Source organism: Cervus canadensis, chromosome 2, assembly GCF_019320065.1.
Source record: "Cervus canadensis isolate Bull #8, Minnesota chromosome 2, ASM1932006v1, whole genome shotgun sequence".
NCBI lineage: Eukaryota > Metazoa > Chordata > Mammalia > Artiodactyla > Cervidae > Cervus > Cervus canadensis.
Window position 1 is genome coordinate 9,797,019 of NC_057387.1, and position 27,175 is coordinate 9,824,193.

Sequence of the window (27,175 nt, forward strand, 5' to 3'; positions counted from 1 at the left end):
GGGCTGATCTCTTTTAGGATGGACTGGTTGGATCTCCTTGTAGTCCAAGGGCCTCTCAAGAGTCTTCTCCAACACCACAGTTCAAAAGCATCAATTCTTCTGCACTCAGCTTTCTTTATAGTCCAACTCTCACATCCATACATGACTACTGGAAAAACCATAGCCTTGACTAGACAGACCTTTGTTGACAAAGTAATGTCTCTGCTTTTAATATGCTGTCTAGGTTGGTCATAACTTTTCTTCCAAGGAGTAAGTGTCTTTTAATTTCATAGCTTCAATCACCATCTGCAGTGGTTTTGGAACCCCCAAAAATAAAGTCAGCCACTGTTTCCACTGTTTTCCCATCTATTTCCCATGAAGTGATGGGACTGGATGCCATAATCTTAGTTTTCTGAATGTTGAGCTCTAAGCCAACTTTTTCACTCTCCTCTTTCACTTTCATCAAGAGGCTTTTTAGTTCCTCTTCACTTTCTGCCATAAGGGTGGTGTCATCTGCATATCTGAGGTTATTGATATTTCTCCCGGCAATCTTGATTCCAGCTTGTGCTTCTTCCAGCCCAGCATTTCTCATGATGTACTCTGCATATAAGTTAAATAATCAGGGTGACAATATGCAGCCTTGATGTACTCCTTTTCCTATTTGGAACCAGTCTGTTGTTCCATGTCCAGTTCTAACTGTTGCTTCCTCACCTGCATACAGGTTTCTCAAGAGGCAGGTCAGGTGGTCTGGTATTCCCGTCTCCTTCAGAAACGCAGGATACCCAGGTTCAATCTTCCCTGAGTCAGGAAGATTCCCTAGAGAACGAAATGGCAACCCACTCCAGCATTCTTGCCTGGTAAATCTCATGGACAGAGGAGCCCGGTGGGTTACAGTTCTTGGGGTTTCAAAAGAGTCAGACATGTCTTAGTAACTAAACAACAACAGTAAAGTGGTTATTTTAGAATTACATTTCAAGGACAATGAAAAGACTATATGAAGTCTGAATTTAACATCATTTTCATGGTACTGTTGTATAGTTTAATTCTATAAATATTTAAAAATTCATAATACATTAATTCATGATTGTACAATATTAAGTACAATATCAACTTATACTTGTCCATGCATTTATCTTTTCTATAATTTTTAAATTCATTTTTGTTATTTTTCATTTTTGTTTCCATCTAGGGTGGATTTTCCTTCTACCTAAAGAACTCTTTTTATATTTCCTTAATGCAAGTCTGATGGTGAATTCTCTCACATTTTTTCCGTTTCTAAAAATGTATTTTTTTTAATGATAGAGATTTTCTCTGAGTATAAAGTTCTAGCTTGGCAGCTATTTTATTTCAGCACCTTTAAGGTGCTATTCTATTGATTAGTGTTTTCCATTTTTGCTACTAAGAAGTCATTTAATAGTCTTATTGTTATTCTTTGAAAATAACATATCTTTTTTTCCTCTAGCTACTTTGAAAACTTTTTATCTTTATTTTTCAGTTGTTTTACATGGTATTCCTACATGCATTTTGTGTGTAGGTATATGTGTGTATATCCTATGTCTGCTTCAGAGTGATTCTCAAATCTGCATCTGATGTTTTCCTCAGGTTTGGAAAACATATGGCTATTATTTCTTCATATATTGCTATTGATACATTCTATCTCTTCTTTCTAAGTGGAACTTCAATTACACACATGCTTAACCTTTTCACTGGGTTCCATATGCCTCACGTGCTCGTCCAAGCTCGTATAGCTGTTGGCAGAGTTTATTCCTTCTGGTCATAGGACTGAGGTTGTGCTTTCTGAGCAACTGCCAACTGAGATTGCTCTGTTCCCAGAGGTTGGCCACATTCTTTGCCAAATGGTCTTCTTATAAGCGCTTTCAAAATTTGACAGCTTACTTCTTCAGAGCCAGCAAGGAAAGATCTCTTGATCCTTTTTGCTGAGATGAATTTTTAAAGATGTAAAAACGTGAGTGTGGCATCCATCACCTATGTTTTATTCTGTTGAGTAGAGGCAAGTCACAGTTCTGCTCACATTCAAGGAGAGAGGATTATACATGGGTGTGGCCCACTGAGGGTCACCTTAGATGCACCTGCTATTATATATTTATCTTAAAGTTGTGTCTGATAATTTTAATACAGTGATTTTTATGGGCCTGTTTCTGTCAAGTGCTTTTTTGTTTTTCTTGCTCTTTAGCTTTTCAGTCTTTTCTCCTGGTATGTTTGGTGTATTTTTATCATATCCTGGACACTCTATATCATTTACAGATGTAAAAATCATTATACAGCCTGCAGGCTATGTAAAAACCACTGTTTGGCTCATGGGTAAGCAGGCTGTAGTTTGTCTACCCCTGCTTTAAATTTTAAAAAATGTTAACTGTAGAAATAAACTGGGACTTTACATTATATTGTCCTCCTCTAGAAAAGATTTTATTTTACCTCCTGTTGGATAGTTAGTCTAAAAGGTAAGGGTGAATTAACACATGTAGGGATTAAGTAAAACTGAACTGGTTTCATTCTTTGTGAGGGTGAATTTATTTCCATTTTACCCTTTTGCCTAAGGTATAGACCTCCAGCATATGGATACTGCTAGATTCTCTGCCCAGTTCTTAGTCTTTTGACCAAAGATGACAGACATTAAGTCACAGTTTCACAAGGAACCTACAGAGATGTGGGTATCAGGCTACCATTTCCATATATCTTTTCTTTCTGGAATCTTGACTCCTCCGCTTTTCACTGACTTAGAAGCTATATCTACATCATATAGTCATTATATCATTCTAGGGAAAGAGGAGAACGAATTATTTCCATCAATTCTATAGGAATATGAAGAGTAGCAGGGTGGAAAGAACCCAGGTAATGGTCACTTATTAATCAGTTCTCTTAGTTAGTCTTAGCTCCTCCATTTGTACAATGGGGATAATAGTATTCAAGTATGTAACTACTTTGTCATGTGAGGTTATGTATGCGGTGTACACACACACACACACACACACACACACATATGTATATATATACTGTGAGGTTATATAAAACAATATGAAGGATGCAGAATGAGAGCTGTTATCTGGTTAGATATTATTGTCAACATCATCACATCTTTATATCATCACTCAATGATGAATAAACAGAGGCCCAGATAAGAAAAATGTCTATCCAAACAGTGATCAAGTCAGTGGCCAATGTGGAAACTGAAACCTGGGTAGACAGAATTGCTAGTCTGACACTTTTTTCACCATAACCAAGGTGTCTTTTTAGATTGCTATCACTATTAGTGCCACCATACAATTTCAAGTTAAATTCTATCTAGACACTATTTATTGAGAATTATTTTGTGTCCAGAATTGTGCTGGTGTGACTTCTGAAGCTGGGTTTTGGGAATTTAAGTTCTGGTTTCCCATTTATCAGCCCAGTATCATAGAAAAGTTACATAATGTCTTTGAGCTCATTTTCTATTCTGAAAACAAATATAATTATGTCGCCTTATATATTTATTGTTAGGATTAAATTAATATATGTACATTGCAGAGTCTAGTACCTAGCATATGGTAAGCACATATAAAAAGTGTTAGCAATTATTTTTATTAGTGGTAGTAGCTGTAGGTACTGTCAGAGAACAAAAGATGAATGAGAGTCTCTGTCTAAATGTACTCTCAGTCAAGTTAGAGATGTGAGACCAATGCAAAGAAAGTGATTCAAGTGTTAAAAAATATATGACAATTCAACGTTAGCTTTTACTTATTTGAAGGTTATCAACACTCATGAATATCTTGTTGGCCTGTGAATTGAAAAAAATTTTTTTTTAATTTTAAACACAAAATAATTCTCAGTAAATAGTGGCTAAATAAAATTTAATTTGAAATTGTATGATGGCACTACTAGTGATAGCAATCTAAAAGACACCTTGGTTATGGTGAAAAAAGTGTCAGACTAGCAATTCTGTTTACCCAGGTTTCAGTTTCCATATAAGCTACTGACTTGATTACTGTTTGGATAGACACTTTTCTTATCTGGGCCTCTGTTTATTCATCATTGAGTGATGATATAGTGATGTGATATAATGAATTTTTATTAAGTATATGAAAGATGACCTGGCAAGGCTGAGGCCCTGGTGGAACTGAGTTAGGAGCTCCTAAATAACATAGGATATATGGCGAGCAGAACAAAGCTGAGAAAGATCAGTTTGTAAAACTCCTTACAACATAATTCAAGGCCTGGACTGATGATTCTACCCTAAGATTTTAATCTGACTTCAAGTGTCAGAGTATCTGAACATCAGCCTTTTGTGTAAGAGGCAGGAGGGATTCATCCTTAAACCCTACTTGGCAATTATTGTTTCTCTTCTGCCACTTACAAAGAGTCATTCCACAAGATCTTGAGCCACTTTGCTTTGGCACCAGAGAAATGGACAGAGAGTACGATGTGTATCTTAGCAGGACCATGGCCAGCCCTAACAGAACTTGAAATCAGACTTTTTACCCCAGAGATTCCTCCTAATAACCAAGGGAACTCTCTGCTCCCAAACGTTAATCTTGGGATTAGGAACTGAGCTGCCTAGCTAATAGGGTCTCCAGGTACTCTGCTGTTTGGATTGTCTTCTGCTATTGATCATTTGGGAGTAGTCAGTGCTATTTTGGGGAAGGAGACCCAAGAATTTGGGCAGACCATTTGCACATTATTAGGAAACCTCAAGCCAGAGTTACTGCTTTGTGACAATGAGAAGCTTCTTCCAGGAGTACGGGCTGTGAGAACCTAGAAGAAATTAGTGTTCAGGAAATTGTCTGTCCTTCACTTCTAATCTCAGGCACTGGAAGAGAGGGATAGGCACTGTTTCCTTTCTGCCCAGTACTTTTACATAGTGCTTTCTGGGAGGTATCGAAAGATCTGCCACTGAAGGGGGAATTCCAATTAAACTGCAGCTCTGCTCAGTAAGATGTTAGTGACCTTCAGATAAAGAGAAAAAACTTGTAGACTACTTGATAAAAGGGCAAATTTTTACACAGTGGCCTAAACTTAAATAACTGATAGGTTTAAATGATTATTAGGAAAGACAATGATGATCTGGGAAACATTTTATAACTATTTAGTAAAAATCCATATCTATTTTCGCAGGCATTCAAAGTTCCAGAGTGGGGGATGCGACTCTTGGACATGAACACAGCTCTCTAGAAGACCTGAAAAACATGCCCCTTGGTGAGTTTCACTTCCTGATGTATAGAATATTTATTAAAGTATATATTCGGTTATCACACAGCCAGTGATAATTCTATAGAAAGGGGAACATGATGTTTCCTAGAAACTATTGTGATTTCTGATTTAGGAAATGTGGATGTATAAACTAACATAGAGAAGAGGGACATAAGACTTCAAAGGCCTTCAGTTGGGTCCTGCACAAAAAGATTTTCAAAAATGCAAGCTCCATGAGGACAAAGACCATTCCTTGGTCATCTTTGTTTTCTGAGTATTAGCACAGTACTTACACCTTGTGACTACTCAACACATAGGGCTACTGAAGAAATGGTTTTGTTTGGATTTGAAGCAAAGTGTTACTATTCATGGGAAACAAACAAACAAAACAAACCAAAAAACCAGGGAATGATGAGATAAAAAAGCTCTATTCACTGAGACAAAATGCAAATCGTGTATTCATCCAAGACTGAGTCAGGAGCAGGCTTTGTTTCACTTTGGTGGGGGGGGGGCGGGAATCATTTATTTGAAATAAATAAAAAGTAGCAAAAACTCCACAAGTCAAAGAAATTATCTGGATTTTGAGGTTTCTGTCCATCTGTACCTTCCCTATTTTTCGGTCTCTCATGCTTCCTCCTACACCCTAGATGAGTAATCCTACCCTTGCCAATGTTTTTCATTTCCCCATCCCACTCTGCATCCCTTTGCTGACTGTTCTGTTAGAATCTCCTATATGGTGGTGCTGGGGTTCAGTTTTTTAGAGTGTTAGCAATTAAGAGCTGTTTAATGATCTGGAGGAGAGGGAAACAGAAATATTCTAGGCTACAAGCATGAGTAAGATCTTCTGACCAACAAAGTGAAATTAACTTATTCATCCTGAATAACCTGGATGAATTTCAAATCAAATGTGTGAGTATAGTGAAAACTGTGATTTTATAGTGGTGAATTCCAAACTATTGCTTATAACGCAGAAACACAATCTAGAAGTCACAGATTAGTCCTAGATATATATTAGCTGAGGGGACTAACATGATCTAAGGGAGAAGTAAAATATTGGGCATCTTCAAGGAGATTAGAATCAAAGATGAAAGTCTTATTATTCCTAATTCAAACCTTTTTGATATAGTACATGTAACAGTGCATGTTCTGATCAATGTACCTCAAGAAAAATTTTTAAAGAGCAAGAAAAATTCCATATAAACAATTGGAAAGTAAATGATAAAATTTATAAAATCAAGACTAGAACAATCACAGGCTTATTTACATACCCTAGAATGCTAGGTTTAAGCCTGTCTTCTCTGAAGTATTTCTGCTTCTCTGAAGTATTTAAACTGGTTTAAATATTTAAATATGTAGAAAATAAAAAGAAGTACAAAGGAATTCCCTGGCCATCCAGTGGTTAGGATTCAGCCGTTTCACTGCTGAGGACTCAGGTTCCATTGCTGGTTGCAGAACTGAGATCCCGCAAGCTGCATGGCATGACCAAAAAGAAGAAAGTATTAATAAAACTATTATTTATTAAAGGCTCCTTATGTGTTGTGTTCTGTATCAAACTCTTCAATATATTAACTCATGTAACACTTATGTCAACTTTGGGGAGTATTACTGTATTCAATTTATAAATGAGTTTAAAAATTATGCCTAAAATTTAGAGAGGCTAATGAAGGAATTTAGGGGGTTCCCAGGTGGCTCAGTGAGTAAAGAATGCACCTCCAATGTAGGAGACAAATGTTTGATCTCTGGATCAGGAAGATCCTCTGGAAGAGGGCATGGCAACCCGTATCAGTATTCTTGCTTGGAGAATCCCATGGACAGAGGAGCCTGGCAGGCTACAGTCCATGGGATCACAAAGAGTCAGACATGACCGAAGTGACTTAGTATGCATGCATGTAGGAATTTGTGCAAGAAATCTCCATCAGCGGACTTTTTAAAAGAGTGTTATGACAACAGTCAGGAGGAAGACTTGGACTTCTGAAATAAAGGGGATTAATTAGGAAAACTTTCTTTTTTTTTTTCTTCTTTATTTATTTATTTATTTATTTTTTCAGTGGGTTTTGTCATACATTGATATGAATCAGCCATAGATTTACACGTATTCCCCATCCCTGAGGCTGGAAGTTGAGTGTTGGTAAAGGCATGGAGAGGAGAAAAAGAGTGGAGAGAATTTCAGGAAACACTGTCTTCAGGAATGAACAGGAAACGGATATAATTAGGATCTATCTTATCTTCCTGAATGGCAGTAATGGGTAAATGGTGGGTAATCAGGAGTAGATATGGGTTTATGGGCAACGTTAACTCTGTTCTAGTATGATCTCCAATCCTGAGTTCGCATCAAATAAGCACATTTCTATCTCCATCAAAACTTGGAATATACAATATTGAAATCAAAAATAGAACATCTGTTACAGAATATCTTCTCTGATTAAATGTTTTATCTTTTCTCACACTAGGAAAACCTTTTCATACTTGAAGTGACTGGAAGGGGTAAGTGAAGATTTATTTCATTTATTTCATTCTCTCCTTGCCTTTGGCTAGAATTCAGGGAGATAAGCTAAATTCCTGCACGGTCTTTTTGAGTCTCCTATGATCACAGTAGATTTTAGGGACTGTAAAGGACTTAGGGAAGTAAAGCCTAGGACAAAGGGTTCTGAGGAGAAGTCATCCTAGGACCCTTCCAGGACATTTGGTATTGATAGTGCATTCTGACAGTGCTGAAAGAATATCAGCCGTGGGTATCTTTTGTCTTTCACTTAGATCACTGTTCCCCATTGGATGCTGAGGGGGCTAAATCAAAAGTGCTGGAGGAGGACACTTGCTTTGGCCAGTTTATTTTTGACAGTTGAATGAGTCTAAAATGATATGTCACCATCTTGCCTTGCATTTCTCTGATTAATACTGACATTTGAATATGTCTTCATATGTTTATTGGCTGTAAATATCTTCTCTTCTGGAAAAAAAAAAAAGAGTGCTAGAGGAAGAACTTTAGAGCTGGGCTTCTTCCTGGACCTGGACTCACCTCTTCAATGGCTGGGTAATTATTTCTACAAATCTGCCTTTGGGTGTGACTCTTTTTTCTTCCTCAGATCTATTTCTGCCATAAACCCCAGGGTCCTGGGGTAAAACCTTTATAGTACCAAAGAAAAGGGGTCGGGGGGAAGTGATGGCTCTGAGCATGTGGTCTAAGCTGAACCCTGATGACTCTTGAGGTCTCAGGCATTGCTCAGAGAGTGGACACACCCTTCACTGAAGGCCTTGGTCCAGCCTACTATCTTTCATGATTAACTCATCATAGCTTTCTTTCCTTTGCTGAGCTCTTTTAGACCTCAGCCTCCCTCAGTGCCAAAGCGAAACTCCACGTGTGTGGCTGAGTTCCTTTTTGAAGGTTTCTCCAGCTTCGGGTGGCAGCACAGGCTTGGCTTCTTTGTTGTCTTTCTAACTTTGTACCTGCTGACTCTCTCTGGCAATGCCGTTATTTTGACTATTATTCGCCTGGACCGTCATCTCCATACTCCCATGTACTTTTTCCTAAGCATGCTGTCCATCTCTGAGACCTGCTATACTGTGGCCATCATTCCCTGTATGCTTTCTGGCCTCCTGAGTCCCCATCAGACCATTTCTCTCCAAGGCTGTGCCACTCAGCTCTTTTTCTATCTAACCTTTGGTATCAATAACTGCTTCTTGCTCACAGCCATGGGATACGATCGCTACATGGCCATCTGCAACCCTCTACGGTATTCGGTCATCATGGGTAAAGGGGCCTGTATCCAGTTGGCATCTGGGTCCCTGGGAATTGGCCTGAGTATGGCCATTGTCCAGGTAACGTCTGTGTTTGGCCTGCCCTTCTGTGATGCCTTTGTCATCTCTCACTTCTTTTGTGACGTGAGACCCCTGCTGAAGCTGGCCTGCACAGACACAACTATCAATGAGATCATCAACTTTTTGGTCAGTATTTGTGTCCTTGTTGTACCCATGGGCCTGGTCTTCATCTCTTATGTCCTCATCATCTCCACCATCCTCAAGATTGCTTCAGCTGAGGGTCGGAAGAAGGCCTTTGCCACCTGCGCCTCCCACCTCATCGTGGTCATCGTCCACTATGGCTGTGCCTCCATCATTTACCTGAAGCCTAAGTCCCAGAGTTCCCTGGGGCAGGACAGACTCATCTCAGTGACCTACACAGTTATCACCCCTCTGCTAAACCCTGTCGTGTACAGTCTGAGGAACCAGGATGTCAAAGATGCTTTGTGCAGAGCCGCGGGGCAAAAACCCCTCTCCTCTTAGTCAGGAGAGTTTGTGGAAGGCCTTTTCTCTCATTTCATAAACATATATTAATTTTAATGCTGTTTTAATAATGCTGCTAAGTATGGGATCAAGAATAGACCGAATTGGGTGCTAAAACTGGAGACTTCCATTTGAGTTAGTCATGGTTCTCTGTGTTCCCCTTAAGAGAGGATAGAAAATGACTTATCATACCCTTAAGAATATAGGGAAAAGATTTATCTGTTTGGGTCATTCATACCCGTATTCTGTCACACACTGGTGTACATATCTAAATATGTCCTGAGAATATGTTGGATTGTACAACTGCAATAAGACACAAAATTCAGCAGAGTTCTAAAAGGCTAACAAATAAAGTGCTTGGAAACCACCTCAGAAAAACCTCTGTTGTGGTGGTTAAGGGCGTAGGAGTAATTTGTGCAAAATTTTATTTAACAAGTAAGTGTGGAGACACATGCATGTTCCTTTTCTGTGGATGCTGAAGGCTTTTTGTAATCTGATTTTGCTGCTTGCTAATATCCCACCACAGCCTGAGGGATCTTCAAAAGGCAAACGAATGAACAAAAAGCCCACTCTCCAAGTGGATAGAACTGCCCTAACTGACTATTTCTGGAAATGAGGAGTACAAACGTGGTAATACAAAAGATCTTCAGCTACTGAGAGCACAGAGGTGGGTTGTCCAGTCCCAAGATGCCTAGGTAAAAACTAGTGAGAAAACTCCAGTTGGGAAAGGAGATCATGATGAACAGTTTAATGCTTTCACACCTCCAACACAGGAGTGAAAGAGGATGGAGGCTGGGAGGAGCCAAGAAGAATCAGAGTTCCTTTTGCAGAGTAGACCTAAATCTTTGAAATAGTGTTATAAATGTAAGCACTTTAACTACAGCTTCTGAAGTCATTTATTAATGAGCAGAAGTCTGAAGTTTGATTTAATGAAAAAATTTTCCAGTCAACTCCTAAGCTATCATGGTTTCCCAGCAGCTCAGTGGTAAAGATCTTGCCTGGGAAATCCCATGGACAGAAGAACCTGGTGGGCTACAGTCCATGGGGTCACAAAAGAATTGAACACAACTCAGCAACATAACAACAAAAACCACCTAAGCTTTCAGAGGTTAATCTTCAGAAATTTCTTCTTAGATATTCCCAGCTTAAAACCTGAGTTTAAAAAACAGCATTTTATGTCTGAGCATCACAGAAGGTGAAAGCATATGCTCTGGTTCTCTCTCCCTCATCCTTTCACTCCACTCTGGCCTTCGATACTAAAGAACAGGTAAAGCCTGCATTTCAAACCCAGCTTCTGCAGTCTCCAAAATCTAGCTGATCCCATGGGGTGATCCTGCAAAGGCAAAATGTCACTTGTAAGAGTGTCATGAAGTTAGCTAGGTGCTGAAAATGGGACAAACCAACGGAAATTAACAAATCTTCTAAGTCAACATAACATATCTAGCTTTGCTGAGAAACACTGGTGTATAAAATCTGACCAGAGATAAAAGATAAAAAATATTTTTGCCTTGGTGATTATATTTTTAGAAATGACAGAGTCAGTTTATTTATGTTAGGATAGCCAGAAAACAGTTATAATTTTTTTTTTCTTATTAGTTCTGTATAGATAAAACTGTTAGGTAAAGATCTGATGGCCAGTGTCACGCTCACTTCAATTTGAAACTGTATTTGGTAGCTGCTCTGGTGCGGCCGCTTCAGGACACACACATCTATTTCCCTAGCTGCTGGAAATGTCTTGGGCTGAAAGCATGCAGTTGAGCCCCGCTTCAGGAATTACCATGCTAAAAAACTGCCATCTCCAGAGTCACAGCCCCTTCCCATGGGTAGTCTTTCCAATGACTTATCTTTTTCAGGGTATAAAGACTGGCACCCTTTCCTCAATTTAAGACAGCTATGAAGGGTACTCCCAGATTCAGGAATTCCTATCTGTGAGATGATTTGAGGTTTCTGCGTGACTCCATCACATTTCCACTTCCCCCTCTACCTTCATCCTGCATGGGTGTTGATGCTGAGAGCACTCCCTAATAAACTTGCTGCTTTCAAATTTCTGTTTCAGACTCTGTTTCCTAGAGATCCCAGTCTGCATCATTTCAGGATCCCATTTCTAAAACAGTGGTTGGTCAATGGAGACTCCAAATTTTCAGCCTTGATATGAGCTAGTGAAGGTAGAAGATCAGTGGTTCCTGTATTTTAATTTTAAAAAAATGTTAATTTTCAAAAATTTAATTCTATTAGTTGAAGGATATTTACTCTGGTTCAGCTTAGTCTGTGGCAGTGCAGTATTACCTTGTTGCAAACTTGTAAATAAATAAATAAATATATATATAAATAAAAATTAGTGTTTTTCTCAGAATCCACAGGAAGTCATTTCTTTGTCTTCAAAAATTTCTCTGCAAGCAAGTTCAGTTTCATTGCATTCCTTACCTTGCAGTGAGATTACTGACTTCTCTCAGTGATAGTTCAAAATTGCAAATAACAGGAAAAACAGGAAAGTCTTCAAGAAGGGAAAGATTGTGGATGCTTTAAGTGATATATGCAAGTAGCTTTAACGGTGATCCTGGGCACAGTTATAGAGTAAAAAGGCTTGTGGTGGGAATGTCATGGAAGCTGATAAGGCATCAGTTGGGGACTTGGGCTTGGTGACTAACTGCCCAGGGCCAGGTAGACAATTTAAGGCAAGAAGATAATACTACTCTCTGAGGTTTTCTGGGGACCCAGGCTGGCAAGTGCCTCTGCCATTCTCAACATAAAGCTCCCATTTCTGACTTCAAGGAGATGTTCTGTTGTTCCACACTCCGTTTAATGAGAAGAGAGAAAGAGCAGAGCCTTTCTTCAAGTATTAAATTTCCTGAAATACTGACAAGGTGTATCTTTTGTCTGTTCCTACTCCTGAGGGCCATGGAAATTTGTCTTCCACTGGCCAGTAGCAGGGTGCTACTGACTTGATATTCAAAAACAAATCCTTTATTATTGGGAGTTTGTGACAGTTTATGACAGACAATTTGGAACCGCAACCATGGGAAAGAAATTAGCTTTATGGGTTAGTCTAGACCATTATGGTAAGAGATTGGAGGTAACAGAGAGTGAAGCTGGGATGAATTATTTCTATCTAATCATTTGGTGACATTCATACTATCTCTCTGTCACAGATAGATTATATATATATATATATATATATATATATATATATAAAGACATCTTTATAAGTGCCATATTTGGAGGGTCCACAGGGTACTCAAGATCCAACTGTGTTCCACATCCCCTACAGAATAGACGTATGACTATCGGGAAGAAAGAATGTGGAAATAAATGGTAGACATAAGTCTGATACAAGCCTGAAATTTAAATATATGGAAGAACACAGTGAAAGGAGAGAACAGAATGTGGAGAATGAAAGAAAAATTCACACTGGAGCTTCTTGGTGGATGTGTTCTGAACCTTTGTGCTGGAGAGTCACCACATAGAGCCAGGTTCCCGTGTAATGAAAGACAAATGTCTGGGCTAAAAGGGAGCTTAGAGACCACCTGGTCCAAACCTCCTTTGTTACAAAGAAGAAATGGAATCCGAGACTGGCAAGGACTTGCTCCAGCCACACAGCTAGTTATCAACAGCTCGAGCTTCCAGGTTTGTGCTCAGTCCATAGTGCTTGCAAGCCGGGGCTGAGAATGTAAATGGAAGTAAAAATGAAGTGTAGCAGTCAAGACTCAGAAAGATGTATCTGAAGCTTACAAAGCCTGGACTACTCATGTTCAATCTCTGTCAATTCTTCTGGGTCACTTAGCCTCAGACCAAATAAAGGAGTAAGTAACGTGCTCTTCAGCCTGAAGTATAGCTGTGTGTAAAACACTATGAGACTAAATGTTGTTCAGGAATGTTCTGTATGATTCTGGTCCCAAGGCTGTAACTATAACAGACCTTCTATCTTTTCTTAAAGGTAGGGGAGTATCTAGGAATAGCAGCAAGGAGCTTCCTATGAGGACTTTTCCTGGCCTATTGTTGCGCGAAAAATCCCTTCTCCACCCATAAGGCCTCTTTACACAAAGCCAAATGCCAAGGCCCTTTCCTGGGAATCTGGTCACTATCTCTCTGAAATGATTAAAAAAAAAAAATCATGAACAGTGTTAAGGAGGTTCATACCAGTGTTAGGGCTCAATGTGGGCTGTCCCTAAATATGCCACAATGACATACTGAATATTTTTAATTAAAGTTACTTAAGAAGCAGGTTGGATGGATTTGGGAGTTTGGGATTAGCAGATGTAAACCATATATATAGGATGGATAAACAACAGGGTCCTACTATATGACATAGGGAACTATATTCAATATCCTGTAATAAACCATTAGGGAAAAGAAATGAAATATATATATATATATATATATATATACACATATATATGTATATATATATAAACATGGGGAACTCAGCCCAGTACTCTGTGAGGACCTAAACAGGTGGGATGGAGTGAAGGGTTATATACAACTATCCTCCAATTAAAAATAATAATAAGAAGAAAATCTTGTTTCTTCTTTTATTTAATACCTCAAGCCCAATCTCTGTTTAGATTCTTCACAAATTGAGCACTCCGAACCTAAGCTTCTCCATCCTGTCAATTCCTTTCAAATGTATCATTTCTTTGTCTAAAAAGTATAAAGGTTGCCTGCTTTGGCCACTTGTTAGGTCCCATTTCTGTGAGACTTCTGAGCACATGAATTAAAATTTCTTTCTTTGTCTCTTGTCAACTTTATTATTATTTTAGCCACAAGAACTCAAGGGGATGAAAGGGTTTCCCTCGTGCTGACAGCAGATACCTATATTAAAAAAAAAAAAAAAGCTTTAATAATTTCTCTATTCTTTATGACCCCTTTGGAGAAAATGGGACTTGTCAGTCTTATGAATATTTACAAATGTTCCTTCACTTCCTTATGTTATTAATTGTTCACAAAAACAAATAAACTAAAGGTGCTCTGATCTCCCATTTCCTGCTGTGAACTCCTGGTCAGCATTAGCAGTACCTTGCTCTCCTCTCTAATGCTTTCCCCAGGGCCCCGTATAACATCTCCATGAGCAGAGGTGGGGCAGGGGTGGGAGAGAAGAGACTGGGACGTTGTTTGAAATCTTATTCAGTTCTGCACTTTTTCATTGTGAGAGTTCTTATCATGTGCTAGAGTTTCTCTAAGATGCTTAGTTCAGGTACTGTAAGAGGATACACAAGATTTAATTTGGGGAGATAGGAGAGGAGTGAACCAATAGCAGGGAACTCTTAGACTGAGCCTCACCCCCAGTATTCAGGGGCTCAAGCCTGCCCCAGATTCTGCCAAGAACTAGAAGTTCATGTGATAGTAAGTGAAGAGAGAGGATGAAAATGATCAGCTTCATCAGCGCACCTTTCCTTGTATTCTCATTCGTAGGTCAGACTTACAAAGGAGAGAACATTACAAAAGAGAACATTTCTAATCTAGGACTTCATGGTTCTTGCCTCAAAACTAGCAAGCCTCAAATACTTAAAAGTGTCACATTACATGGTTTCATACTTTTATTCAAGTTGTATATCTCTTTTACAGATGCTAATAAATGAATCTATTCATTTCTTTACTTACATAAATGATGCTTATTGAGCACTTACTATTACATGCCACTTGACCAGTTTAATGAAGCAGTTCTATAAAGCCGTGAGCATTTTCTATGTACCTTGTGAATTGTCTTTGACAACTGAGAAGCGTTGACTAAAGCCAAAAAGAAATTGCTATTGCAGAGGTTTCTTGAGTGACATCAGTTCCCTGGGGGATCTGGTTTAGGCTGTGGGTCCGTAAATCTGTTACGTTTCCTGGTTCTCTTCATCTTCAAGAGTAACGTGAACTGCTTCTGGGTTGAGATAAGCAATGCTGTGTCCACAGCAAACAGAATCAACACCAACAATGGGATAAGAAATTGTAGCCAGAAATAGTTGCTTTGAGTGTACGTGTACTCTAGATGCAATAAGAAACATAACTCATGTTAGGAATTGAAAAGTGAGGTTAAAGTCTTCATCTTCCCTAAAAGAAGGATCCAACATGGTCCTTCATCTTCTAGCATGAAATGACATCCAGGAGCAGAGACAAAACACTCATAGGTTTGGGTTCCTCAGTCTGTGTTCCCTGAAGCCCTAGGGAGTCCTGAGTATTTCCCCCACAGTCCCTTTCTAACGGCTTGTTGGCCAATATGCCTAAGGGGAAAGGTCATAGGAAAGATGACCCCTTCCTTGGAGCCTCACAAGACCAATGTCCACATAGGACATGGAGGTGGGAAGCAGATAGAGTAAGGGCAGGGTGTCACCAATGCCTTATTTCTCAAGCAGTCATCATTTGTTGCATGTCTGTTGGGTGAAATTAAGATATTGGGCTAGATCATAAATGTTAATAAGTTGGCTTCCCGGGTGGCTCAGTGGAAAGAACCCACCTGCCAATGCAGGAGATGGAGGAGACACAGGTTTGATCCCTGGGTTGGGACAATCCCCTGGAGGAGGAAATGGCAACCCACTCCAGTATTCTTGCCTGGAAAATCCCATGGACAGAAGAGCCTGACCGGCTAAGTTCATGGGGTTGCTAAGAGTCAGGCACAATGGAGCGACTGACCAAGGCAAGCAAGGCAATAAGTAAATTGCCTTTCAAGTTCACTGTTTTGTCATTCTGCTATTCTATTTACAAAGTAACAATTTTTTGTGATTTTTCTAGAATTATAGAACCCTAGAATATTATAGCCAGAAATTACTCACAGATCACCTAGACTGGTAACTCTCAACACTGGCTGCCTATTACCATTACCTGGAAGAGTTTTTTAAATATTGATGTCCAGGCCTCATTCCAAGCTAATTAAGTTAGAATCTCAAGGGGTGATATACAGACATCACTATTTTTTTTTAATTCTCCAAGCAATTTTAATGAAGTTTAGTCCAAACCCTTTATTTTATAGATAAGGATACTGGAAACACAGTGAAAATCAAACAACAGGTCTCAAATTAGTTAACAGAGAACTACCATTAGAAATTAATTGTGGCTTCTGGTCTCATGTTTTTTAAGATTTTGGCATGAGCAAAGTGTACCAAGCAAATGTCTGATTTCCTCATTGCAAAGTAAATATTTTAAAGGCTCCTTCTTTTATATGAAATTTGGAAACGGCAGCCTTTCATTGACTACAGAGTCAGCCTACCTGATTACTCTTTCCGCATCAAGCCCTCTTTCTCATCTCCTAATTCACAGGCACACAGCCTGTTGACTTGGTTTCCTTTCCCATTCCTCATAGGCTAAAATAGACTTTTCAAGCTATAAAAAGCTTGTTCCTTCAACTTTGAAACTCTTTTTCTATTTGATAAATCTAAGTTTCTCCCCAGCAGCAATAGATGACTTTGCTTGACTAGTGTTCAACAGTTTAAAAATCCATTTCACAACTATTGCATTTAACATCTGTAAAAAATCCATAATGTGAGCAGGTATTACTGTTGCCATTGAACAAGTAAGGGATCTGAGACAGAGACTAAGGGATATACTCTACCCCTGGTCTCCTCATCGCAAATCTAGTAGACTTTTCGAGGAATCACAGTTGCCTCCATTCTATAGCTTCAGTCACATTAGGCTCACATGTTCTTTCTCCTTTCCCCTGCTTTGGACTCGTTCCCTTTCCTTCACCAACTTACCTTTTTTAACTGTAATCCTGAGTTTATTAGAGGTGCGGGGGAGCCTCTGAACTCTACCCTCGCAGTAATAGATGCCACTGTCTTCTTCTGTGACATTGGTGATGGACATGTTGTGGTTCTCATACCAGTACTTGAGAGATGTGTTATCCTTGTAGTAGATCACCTTGAAGACATTCAGATTCCTCCAACTGTGGCACCTGAGGAAGAGGGACTCACCCTCTAACATCACCTCAGCAGAGGCCTGAAGGAGCAACCAGTCTGAAGAATATGTATTAAGTTATTTATTTAACAATGACAGAAAAAATAAAATAAAAATAAGATAAATAAAAAAGGTCATGCAGAGAGTGTGTATCAGAAACCTTTATCATTAACCCATTTCTTGGCTCATAAGGTCAATAAAAAGGAAATACAAAATAATGCTTACAGCCTGTCTCCTCTGTTGATAAATACTCTGTCCTCCTGAAAGGTAATTCTGGGGCCACAACATCGCTGACACTTTTGATGAGCCCAGCCATAGGAGGGCTGAAACCCAATATCCCTTTCAGCTCTACTGTTGCATTTGGTCACTAAAGGGGAAATAAACCTACTCTGCCTGGAGAGTCCTAGCCTAGTAAAGTTGTCCTCTCTAAACTTACAGGTGCTTCCCAGTTCTATTAATCACAGTAAGCCTCCAGCTTCCTCAGAACATGCATCACAATTTGAATTAATTATTTATGTAATTATTGATTGGATGTCCTTTTCCTCATTGGGATCTATACTTCAGAGGTCAGGAGCATGTCTATTCCTTTCATCATATCTCCAGTGCCTAATAATACCTAGGAATCAGTAGATTCTCAATGAATGTTTGTCAATAATGTTTGTCAATAATAAGAGTCAGGTTGTATGGCTAATGTCATTTTAAGAACTCAAAATTTAGAATGGAAATGTGTCTAGGTTGAATAAGCATATTTTCTTGAGGAGCAATCCTTGAGGACTCCAAAAAAATAAAGAAGCTATTTTACACTACTTTAGTTTCTACTTAGAATTTGCACACAGATGTTGAAACATCTCTTTTCACTCAAGAGAAAAATACAAAATATGCTTATACTTTAAAAATATTTATATTTAAAAATATAAAACAAAATATAAATGACCTAGCTATTCAAATGAAATCATGACTTTGTTCACTGAACATTTACCAAGTAACCCACACATGCCTGAGCACATTGCACTAGTTGTGGACAGTGGGAGAGTGATGAAGCAAACATAAGATTTGCTCTTAAGTAAAAGTAGAGTACGTGAGGAATGTAAAGAGATATCTTTCAAAATAAAGAGTACAGCTTACTACTTTACCATATGTAAAATAGAGAGCCAACAGGAATTTTGCTCTATGTCTCAGGAAATTCAAACAGAGGCTGTATATCAAACTAGAAGGGTGGGGTGGGGAGGGAGATGAGAGGGAGGTTCAAAAAGCAGGGGACACACGTATATCTATGGCTGATTCATGTTGAGGTTTGACAGAAAACAACAACATTCTGTAAAGCAATTATCCTTCAATTAAAAAATAAATAAACAAACAAAAAGAGTACAACTTAATATTCAGGTCATGACACATGGAAATGGCAAACTAAATCTTTAAATCAAAGAACTCTTTGTAATGTTTACATATCCAATATGCCATTTGACCACGTAATGTGCATCTGTACCCAGGCAGAGAAGATAGAAATGAAACAGACTAGGGGAGTAGCCCTGGGAGATTGCTAGAATATTGAGAGCAGGCAGCAGGGCAGATGGAGCAGAGGCAGAAGACAGATGGACCCGTATGTGGAGAGAGACCTTGAGTTCACCCTTGCTTCTCTAAGCCTTGGGGTAACTTGCTTTCTCCCCATTTTCAGATGGGCCATTCCGCACATGAGAGAATTGATATTTCTGTAACCCTGGAACTTACCACTGGTGACATTTAGGTACACAGGTTCACTAAGGGCATATCCTTTGATTCGGCATTGATATTCCCCACTGTTCCGCATGTCTGCATTCACAATGTCCAATCTTGGATTTGACACGGTCAAACGGGTTCCATTGTGGATCCACACAGGGGACTCATCTTCAGAGGAACTGTTCGTACCACATGTCAGACTCACAGTGTCTCCTCTAAATATTTCTCTCCATGGTGGATTCAAGAACACCTTAGATTTCCAGATGACTTTGAGAAGAACGGATTGTGGAAAGAGATATGGAAGGAGGGAAAATATCATTGAAATCTGTTCGGCCTCCAGAGTACAGACATAATAATAGTCAATCAATGGTCGGTCTACCCTTAAACTGTTGTTGATAAGAAACTATCCTGAGTCCTAGGACTAAAGGAAGGAGGAAAGAATCTTGTGGTCCACCTAGGGACCCTAGCTCCCAACCTAGGAAAAAACAGGACAGAGGTGTAAGATATTAAAAAACAAAAGAGGGTAATCCCTCTAATTTTCTTGATTCCAATTTCAGTATCTGTAAATGAGAATTGAAGTCTCTTCTCAGGCAGAGATTATGTCTGTGATGTTCACACATAGTTCAGCACAATGACTACTACATAGTGAATATTCATTAAATATTTATTGAGTTGATGAATGAGTGAATAATGGATGAATTAAGGTAGTGGATTAAACAAAATGCATGGCCTCTCCCAGCTCTAAATTTTTATGACTATTTAATTGTGAGCGAATAAGGAATGAAAATCATATGTCAATTCTGGAAGGTACTGATAATCACCAAGAGGATCAGTCTTAAAAGGCTTTCAATACAAAGAGATATGGCACAAATTTGAACAAAGACTTTGGAAGTGGCCAGGCAGTGATGAGGAAGAGGTGATATGGTCAAAAGAGAACTAGACTTGGATTTAAGGGACTTACCTTAGAATCCAGTGCCTTGTTAGCCATGTAACCTCCAACAAATTACTTAATCTGAGTTTCAGTATCCTCAGTTATAAAATGGAAATAATAATAATGGTGATGATGATGTAAGAATTGAATGAGTGTACGTCATAGTGTCTGGAGCAGAGGCTGAGACAGATGCTCAGCAGACAGGATTGCTTGCATAAAAGAGGATAGGGTGACTTGAGCGAATGAAGTGCTGTGTGGGAAGCTTTTGAATGGGGGAGAGAAGGAAGATGAGGTAGGTGGAAGTGCAATAGACAGGGAAGAGCAGATTAATAATCATTAAAAAATAGATGATGGGATGAAGGGAAAGGATGAAGGGCGGGCAGTTCCCAGACATTGAAATGCTGAGGGAACAAGGACAGAGGACTCACCTGCTGACAGGCCATCTGGAGCTGCAAAATCCAGAGACAATAAGTTAGTGTCTGTCCCCAGCCTTCTGGATACCTGAAGACTGGGATTTGGTTATGATGCTGAGGTCTACATCCATGGAGTCTTAAGGGCCAACCATCTTTTCATGACTCCAGGGAGAGAAGGAGCTTCGCTTCTTCATCTGCTGTCCCTCCTTTACCCTCTAGGAAAAGCCAGCTTGATAGCAAGGACCAGACTTTAGTTCGGCTTCCTCCTTAGATGGTGTTCAACCCCCCTTCTTCTGCTATCCAGCTCGTCCTCCCTACAGAATCCCTGGGAAGTGACCCACAGTGTGCTCATAACCTAGAAAAAGTCAGCAATAAAATTGTCAACTTTCCCTCGCCAGCCGCTCCCCCAATCTGTTCTGGCCCCTTCAGGGGAGCTGGTAACTCTACTTACAGAAAAGCAGCAGAACTACCCACAGCAGGGCAGGGGCTCCCATGGGAATAGTAGGCATTTTCTCCGTGGCCTCCAACTGAGCTGCAGAGATCCAGGGCCTTAGAATAAACTTGAAAGTAAAAAGGAGAAGGAAATGTTCTCTGTGTCATATCTGGTTAACGCATCAGCTGCACCTAGGTTTGCTTCCTTCTCTGGAGATAACATTCAGAGTGGTGCCTAAAAGGGCAATTTCATATAAGTAGTTTTAAAATCATTTATTGATTTTTTTTTCTTTTTTTGATTGTACTGCACAGCATTCAGGATCTTAGTTCCCCAATCAGGGATTGAAACCATGCCCCTTGCAGTGGAAGTGGATGCACAGTCTTAACCACTGGACCAGGGGAGGTCTCCAGGGCAATTTTATATTTATCCCCATACCCTCCATTCCACCTCCGTGTACACACCTGGAATTTAGTGGGAGAGAGGCAGAGGCTAGGCACACAGGAACAAAACTTCCTTAAACTATCAACTTATAGTTATCTTGTTGGCAACTTAGAAAAGTGGGGTGCAGAGGAGAGAAAAATAGAATAAAAATAACAGTTAATTATTCACCTAACATAGGTCAGGCACTTTGCTAAATATGCCTTATATTTCATTCATTTCTCAAAATAATTCTATGAAGATGTACCATCGTTATCTACATTTTGTAGAGAGGAAAATTGGAGCTTCGAGAGGTAAAGTCATTTATCTTAGAGTACTCCCTAGTAAATGGCTAACTTGGGACTCAAATATTTGAAAAATCAGATCCTAGAGCAAAATTCACAATCATGATGATCTACTGTTTATGCATGTCTCCAAGTATGGCAATAATTCTAGCTGAAATTCTGTTGTGATTCTCCAGAGTTACCAACCCTCTTGTTACCTAATTTCCTGCTGATCCATTAGTGCACAAATCCACAAACTTTAATGTGCTTCCCTGATGACCCACTGTTCAACCAGCCAAATTGGAGATATTTTTGGAGACTCCTTCTCTCCATGGGTCCTGATGAGGTCTACAACACAGGAAGGCAGATGTTAAACCATAACTTACAGGGATCTCAGTAATATAATTTATTTTATCACTCCAGCTTTTGTCCATTTTTATGTTTCTAATCCTCTAACCTGATCACCCTTTCTCCTTTAAATCCACATCTGTTTTCTTCCCTCCAGGACCTCAATGACTAATTCTTCTCTTTTTAACTCTAGGTCAGAATTAGTCACCTTCTTCTCGGATTTGTTATTGATAATGACACTGGAGATAATATCTCCATAAATATCTACAGTGACTTGCCCTCCACAAAGTTTTTTTCATGTGTGGTATTATTATTTGGCCCTTGCTAAAACTTTGAAATAGCAGAGGCAATATGAAGTCAGCAAGGCCCCATTCTATCATGGCAGCTTTTCCATGCTGTTTTTTTTAATATATATAATTCTATTTATTTATGTGTGTATGTTTGGCTGTGCTGGATTTTTGCTGCTGCGTGTGTTTTCTCCACTTGTGGCAAGCAGGGGCGACTCCGCAGTTGCAGTGCATGGGCTTCTCACTGTGGTAGCTGCTCTTGTGGAGCATGGCCTATAGGGCATGAAGGCTTCAGTAGTTGCTGCCTGTGGGCTCAGAAGTTGCAGCTCCCAGGCTCTAGAGCACAAGCTTAGCAGTTGTGGCCCACGGGCTTAGTTGCTCCTTAGCACATGGGTTCCTCGCGGACCAGAAATCAAACCTGTGTCTCCTGCATTGGCAGGGGTACTCTTTACCACTGAAACACCAGGGAAACCCCACCAACTGTTGAATTAAGACTGATGAATTAAACATAAAGTCGCTGAACATAAAGATCTAACCAAAGCTTTCAACTTCTCTGAAATTAGAGAATATGGGCTTACAGACTCCTAAACAGAAAGTTTCAGATAAGAAAGATTGTGACTGGTCCCAGGTTGTGCAATATCTTAGTGACAGATCTTTAAAGAAAGCAGACAGTTATTTTGGAAAGTGTAAGTATTTAAAGATCTGAATACAAATACTCCCGGTATTTATGGGATTAGGGTTTACCTATAAAATAGAGACAATAATGATACCCAGATCATGTCTTTATTAAGAGGTTTAAGAAGATAATAATGTGTAAAATGCATTGAAGAGCATCTGCTATGTAAAAGATGCTCCATAAATCTATCTTTCCTCTCCTTTATTGTTGTTGTTGTTGTTCAGTCGCTAAGTCAGGTCTGACTCTGTGATGCCATGGACTACAGCATGCCAGGCTTCTCTGTCCTTCACTATCTCCAGGAGTTCAGTCAAACTCATGTCCATTGAGTCGGTGAGGTCATCCAACCATCTCATCCTCTATTGTCCGCTTCTCCTCCTGCTCCCAATTTTGCCCAGCATCAGGGTCTTTTCCAATGAGTCAGCTCTTCCCACTAGTTTGCCAAAGTATTGGAGCTTCAGTATCAGTCCTTCCAATGAATATTCAGGGTTGATTTCCTTTCAGATTGATTGGTTTGACCTTATTGCAGTCCAAGAGACTCTCAAGAGTTTTCTCCAGCACCACAATTCGAAATCATGATTTCATCAGTGCTCAACCTTCTTTATGGTCCAACTCTCATATCCATACATGAGTACTGGAAAAATCATAGCTTTGACTATACGGACCTTTGTCAGCAAAGTGATATCTCTGCTTTTTAATACACTGTTTAGGTTTGCTATAACTTTTCTTCCAAGGAACAAGAGTCTTTTTATTTCATAGCTATAGTCATCATCCACGGTGATTTTGGAGACCAAGAAAATAACATCTGTCACTGTTTCCATTGTTTCCCCATCTATTTGCCAGGAAGTGATGGGACTGGATGCCATTTACTACCATTATTCAATACTCAGGAGGAACATCCATTTCAACAGGACTAAGGCAATCAGCAAATGCATAGGATGTTTTACTTGATAACAAGCATGTTATGCCAATATAATTTATATAAGTAATCTCACTCCTCCCCATAGTGATGAAGAAGAGAATATTATAGGAATGAATAGAATGGGAAAAATTGTTTGGGGAAGAGGAGGAGAAAGAAATGGGGAAGATGCAATTTTTGAGGCGCTGTCAGAGGGCAGCACATATTTGAAAATACCAAGATCCTAGAAGAGACAAAGACGGAATCTGTTTCACCACTCTGTTGAGAGTTTGTCCAGGAGAGTTACCAGATATTCTTTTACCCTAGGACAGCGATTCTACAATAAAATTATCCTTTAGAGACAGTCACTTTACTGTGACTCAAAAAGTCTATTTTAAAGCCTCCCCCCAAGTCTTCAGTTATTCCCTGCTTGAATGGGAGGTGGACTGGAATTCGAGATATACTAGTTCTTAATACGGAGACAATAAGGTTTGTCATTGACACACTATTTTCATTTCCTCCACCATCCTAAAGCAAAGCTTCAGTGTCCAGCAGTAAAATGAAGGTAGTGTTTTGGTAGCAGTAATAGCAATGATTTAACCAATTCAACTAAAGCAGTTCATTAAAACTTAAAAACAAACCAAGCCACCCATCCTCAACCCGCACAACAACAACAACAAAACCAAAAATATCAACATCAGGAAGAATAAAGCATATCCTAATTCTCATACTCCAAGACCACAGGTACCCAAAGGAACAAAATGAGAATTCAGAAGGGACAAATAAACACAAGATTAAATCATAGTTCTGCTCTACCCTAACATAACTGGTTGATTCACCAGTCAAGTCCCACACATCCTTTATCTTATTATTAAAAAAAAATTCTCCAAATTTTTTTATCCACTACCTAGGTGGAGTCTGCTATTGATTTCTTGCATTCTGCCTGTAGATATCAGAAACATGTACTCACTGGGACCCATAGATTTTTCTCTTAATCTCACTTCTTATAATAAGCATTGAATCCAGATACTCATATGTTCAACACTCGTTAACAACATCTCCGTCCCAAATTTTGACCCATTATTGGTTTTCAGAAACCTTAGTGGTTTGGGTGTTTTTTGGTTTTTTTTGTTGCTGTTGTTGTTGTTTTTTGGCCTTACTGCAAAGTATGCAAGATCTTAGTTTTCCAGTGAGGGATTGAACCCAGGCTCACTGCAGTGGAAGCAGAGTCTTAGCCACTGGAACACCAGGGAAGTCCCCAAAACCTTTATCTGTTCTTCACTTTGTAGCAGTGGGGAATTGTAACTCAAAGAGTCATGCATGAACTATTAAGATCTACTCATTGTAAGGTGTCCAGATGAGGCATCTCTGTGGCACCTTGTAGATAGGGAACAGTTTGAACCATATTGTACACTCAAGCAAATGTGACCTCTGCATTATAAATACTATGTTCCAGCCAAGAGACCTAGAGGGCCTCTGACTTGCCTTTCTGCCTCCAACAGATACAATCATTAAGTGATCTGATCTTTCCTTCAGAATAGACAGAACAGAATTACAAGCCTGCTGAGGAAGATTCCTAGGAAGAATGGTAGTGTTAAAAAAGAAAAAAAAAGAAAGAAAAATGAATGCTGGACTATTATATTAAACTTAAAAATTAAAAGAAAAAAATTACTATGCAGGAATAGTTTAAAGAGATTAAGTGTAAGACTGACTAGGTATTCAGGCTCTGAGCAGGCTCTGGAGTTTGATTCTCAGCTCAGATCACTTATTGGTTACCTGGCTCTCCACAAGTTACTAAATCTCTCTGTGACTCAGCATCTTCTCTGGTTAAATGGGGATAGTGGCAGTACTTGCTATTGAGGGTATTAAATGAGTTAATATAGCAAAAGCTTTATAAGAGAGGCTGGCAGACAGTAAATGTTGTGCATGATTTTATTACTGCTATTACAATCATTTTGTTAGGATCCTTGGACTTTGGAGCAGCAGAGAGAAACTCTTGCTGTCCATAGGAAAATGAACAGGAAAGGCTACTGGTCCAGAAGGCAGTGCAGCCCGGATGACATTGGAGTGATTGTGCCTCAAGGAGCCCCTTCCTCCACTCACAGGTTAGGGGGTAGAGGAGAGAAGTTGCTCCGTGGGAGTCCTGAGATCATTCCCAGGTGTGGTTCTAGACAAAGTCCAGTTTTGCAGAGTCAGCCCTCAAGCCATATGTAGTGTAGGCTAGGTTTATTTTACCCTTCCTTACAGAATTACACAGTTAAAAATGGTAACAACTCTTTTTTTTTAAAGGAATCCCTTTTAGGCTGTTAGCAGATAAGGACAAGAGGTCTTATTCCAGCCAAGGATATTTGCATTTTAATAAGTAACTTTTGGAAGCTGGGAGGAGTAGCTTGTTGCTTGTCTCACTGAGGGTGCAGGATACATTTTTAGTGTTTAGCAGGCAACCCAATGTCCTGTAATATCCAGGGCAGCCTTGCATGATATAAAGAATTGTTCTGCCTTTACACTGTTTTCCAATGTCCAGCCAGGTATTTTATAATTATTCAAGCCTTGAATCTATTTGACAAATAATGTAAAGCATTTTTACATTTTTTCATATATACTGGATTTTATAGGAAAGAAACTATTGTGTCCTCTGATGGAAGATTATTCTTGTGTCACTTGTAAACTGGCTTTGCCTCTTGGCGGATGTCATAACCAAGTCAAAGTTTGGGAGGAGGGATGATTTATTATTACTAGCAGTAAATAGGGAGATCTTTCCCAAAGCAGTATCTCCCCGAAGAGTAAAACTGCAGAAGTTTTAAGCTAAGGGTACATAATATATTCATGAAGGGGCTTGAGCAGAAGAGAATCAGCATACAATTGGGGTCAAGGTTGAGCACAAGCTTTAGCTGATTGAAGTCAAGAGGGTCAGCATCTTCATTCTGTCCTCCACCTTGGTTACTGCAGAACCCAAAGGCCATATCAGATTGTTATGTATATCCCTTAAGGAGGAACTAGAGCTCTGTCTTATAGCTGAACTCTTATTTCTTGACTGCTTTTCCTTTGTTCTTAGATTCCCTTACTTAAGATCGTTGATTAGTGAGACCTGTTGAAGGGTAAACATTGTGATCAGGCTTAGATCACAAAACGGCTTCTCATGTTAAAGTCAAGCCTGGTTCTCTTTCTCCAGGGATCCCCTACACTATCTGATTACATTGGGTTTTCCTAGAAGAGCATCCTTGGATCATTCACTGTTTCCCCAAATCAGATCACCAACAGCCACACTATTCCTGATCATTGTATTGTTACCAGATTAGTCAACTAGACCCCACCAGGATCCTCACCATCCCTTGTCTTAGCCAGGGAGGTTCTTTTTCTGCTTGGATCTGTGCTGCCAATAAGGAAACTGATGTTGAGATTAGATCAGCATCAGCTTTATTCGAAGAAGCAGGAACTTGGTCCACAAATTAACTTCTCAACCTA

At 39.4% G+C, this 27,175-nt stretch overlaps 2 protein-coding genes across 2 annotated transcripts; one reads left to right on the forward strand and one right to left on the reverse strand.

The window, feature by feature from the left end:
• The first annotated feature begins 8,402 nt into the window (after positions 1 to 8,402).
• Positions 8,403 to 9,582, forward strand: LOC122426943 (olfactory receptor 10J4-like). Its single transcript, XM_043446181.1, has one exon. It carries the CDS (start codon positions 8,677 to 8,679, stop codon positions 9,439 to 9,441), a length of 765 nt encoding a protein of 254 aa, XP_043302116.1. The 5' UTR covers positions 8,403 to 8,676; the 3' UTR covers positions 9,442 to 9,582.
• Positions 9,583 to 14,957: 5,375 nt separating this feature from the next.
• Positions 14,958 to 20,918, reverse strand: FCER1A (Fc fragment of IgE receptor Ia). Its single transcript, XM_043446182.1, has 5 exons — positions 20,822 to 20,918; positions 20,386 to 20,406; positions 19,039 to 19,293; positions 17,112 to 17,369; positions 14,958 to 15,408 (listed from the first exon to the last, which is right to left on the reverse strand). Exons 1-5 carry the CDS (start codon positions 20,877 to 20,879, stop codon positions 15,212 to 15,214), a joined length of 789 nt encoding a protein of 262 aa, XP_043302117.1. The 5' UTR covers positions 20,880 to 20,918; the 3' UTR covers positions 14,958 to 15,211.
• Positions 20,919 to 27,175: the final 6,257 nt, after the last annotated feature.

What these genes read in the sequence shown, in the direction of transcription:
- LOC122426943 (XM_043446181.1), top strand. Translation starts at nt 8,677, where the DNA reads ATGTACTTTTTCCTAAGCATGCTGTCCATCTCTGAGACCTGCTATACT.
- FCER1A (XM_043446182.1), bottom strand. Translation starts at nt 20,879, where the DNA reads ATGCCTACTATTCCCATGGGAGCCCCTGCCCTGCTGTGGGTAGTTCTG. An exon ending in GGTAGTTCTGCTGCTTTTCT is followed by an intron (nt 20,407 to 20,821) that starts GTAAGTAGAGTT and finishes TGGATTTTGCAG; the next exon opens with CTCCAGATGGCCTGTCAGCA. An exon ending in TCCAGATGGCCTGTCAGCAG is followed by an intron (nt 19,294 to 20,385) that starts GTGAGTCCTCTG and finishes TTCTTCTCAAAG; the next exon opens with TCATCTGGAAATCTAAGGTG.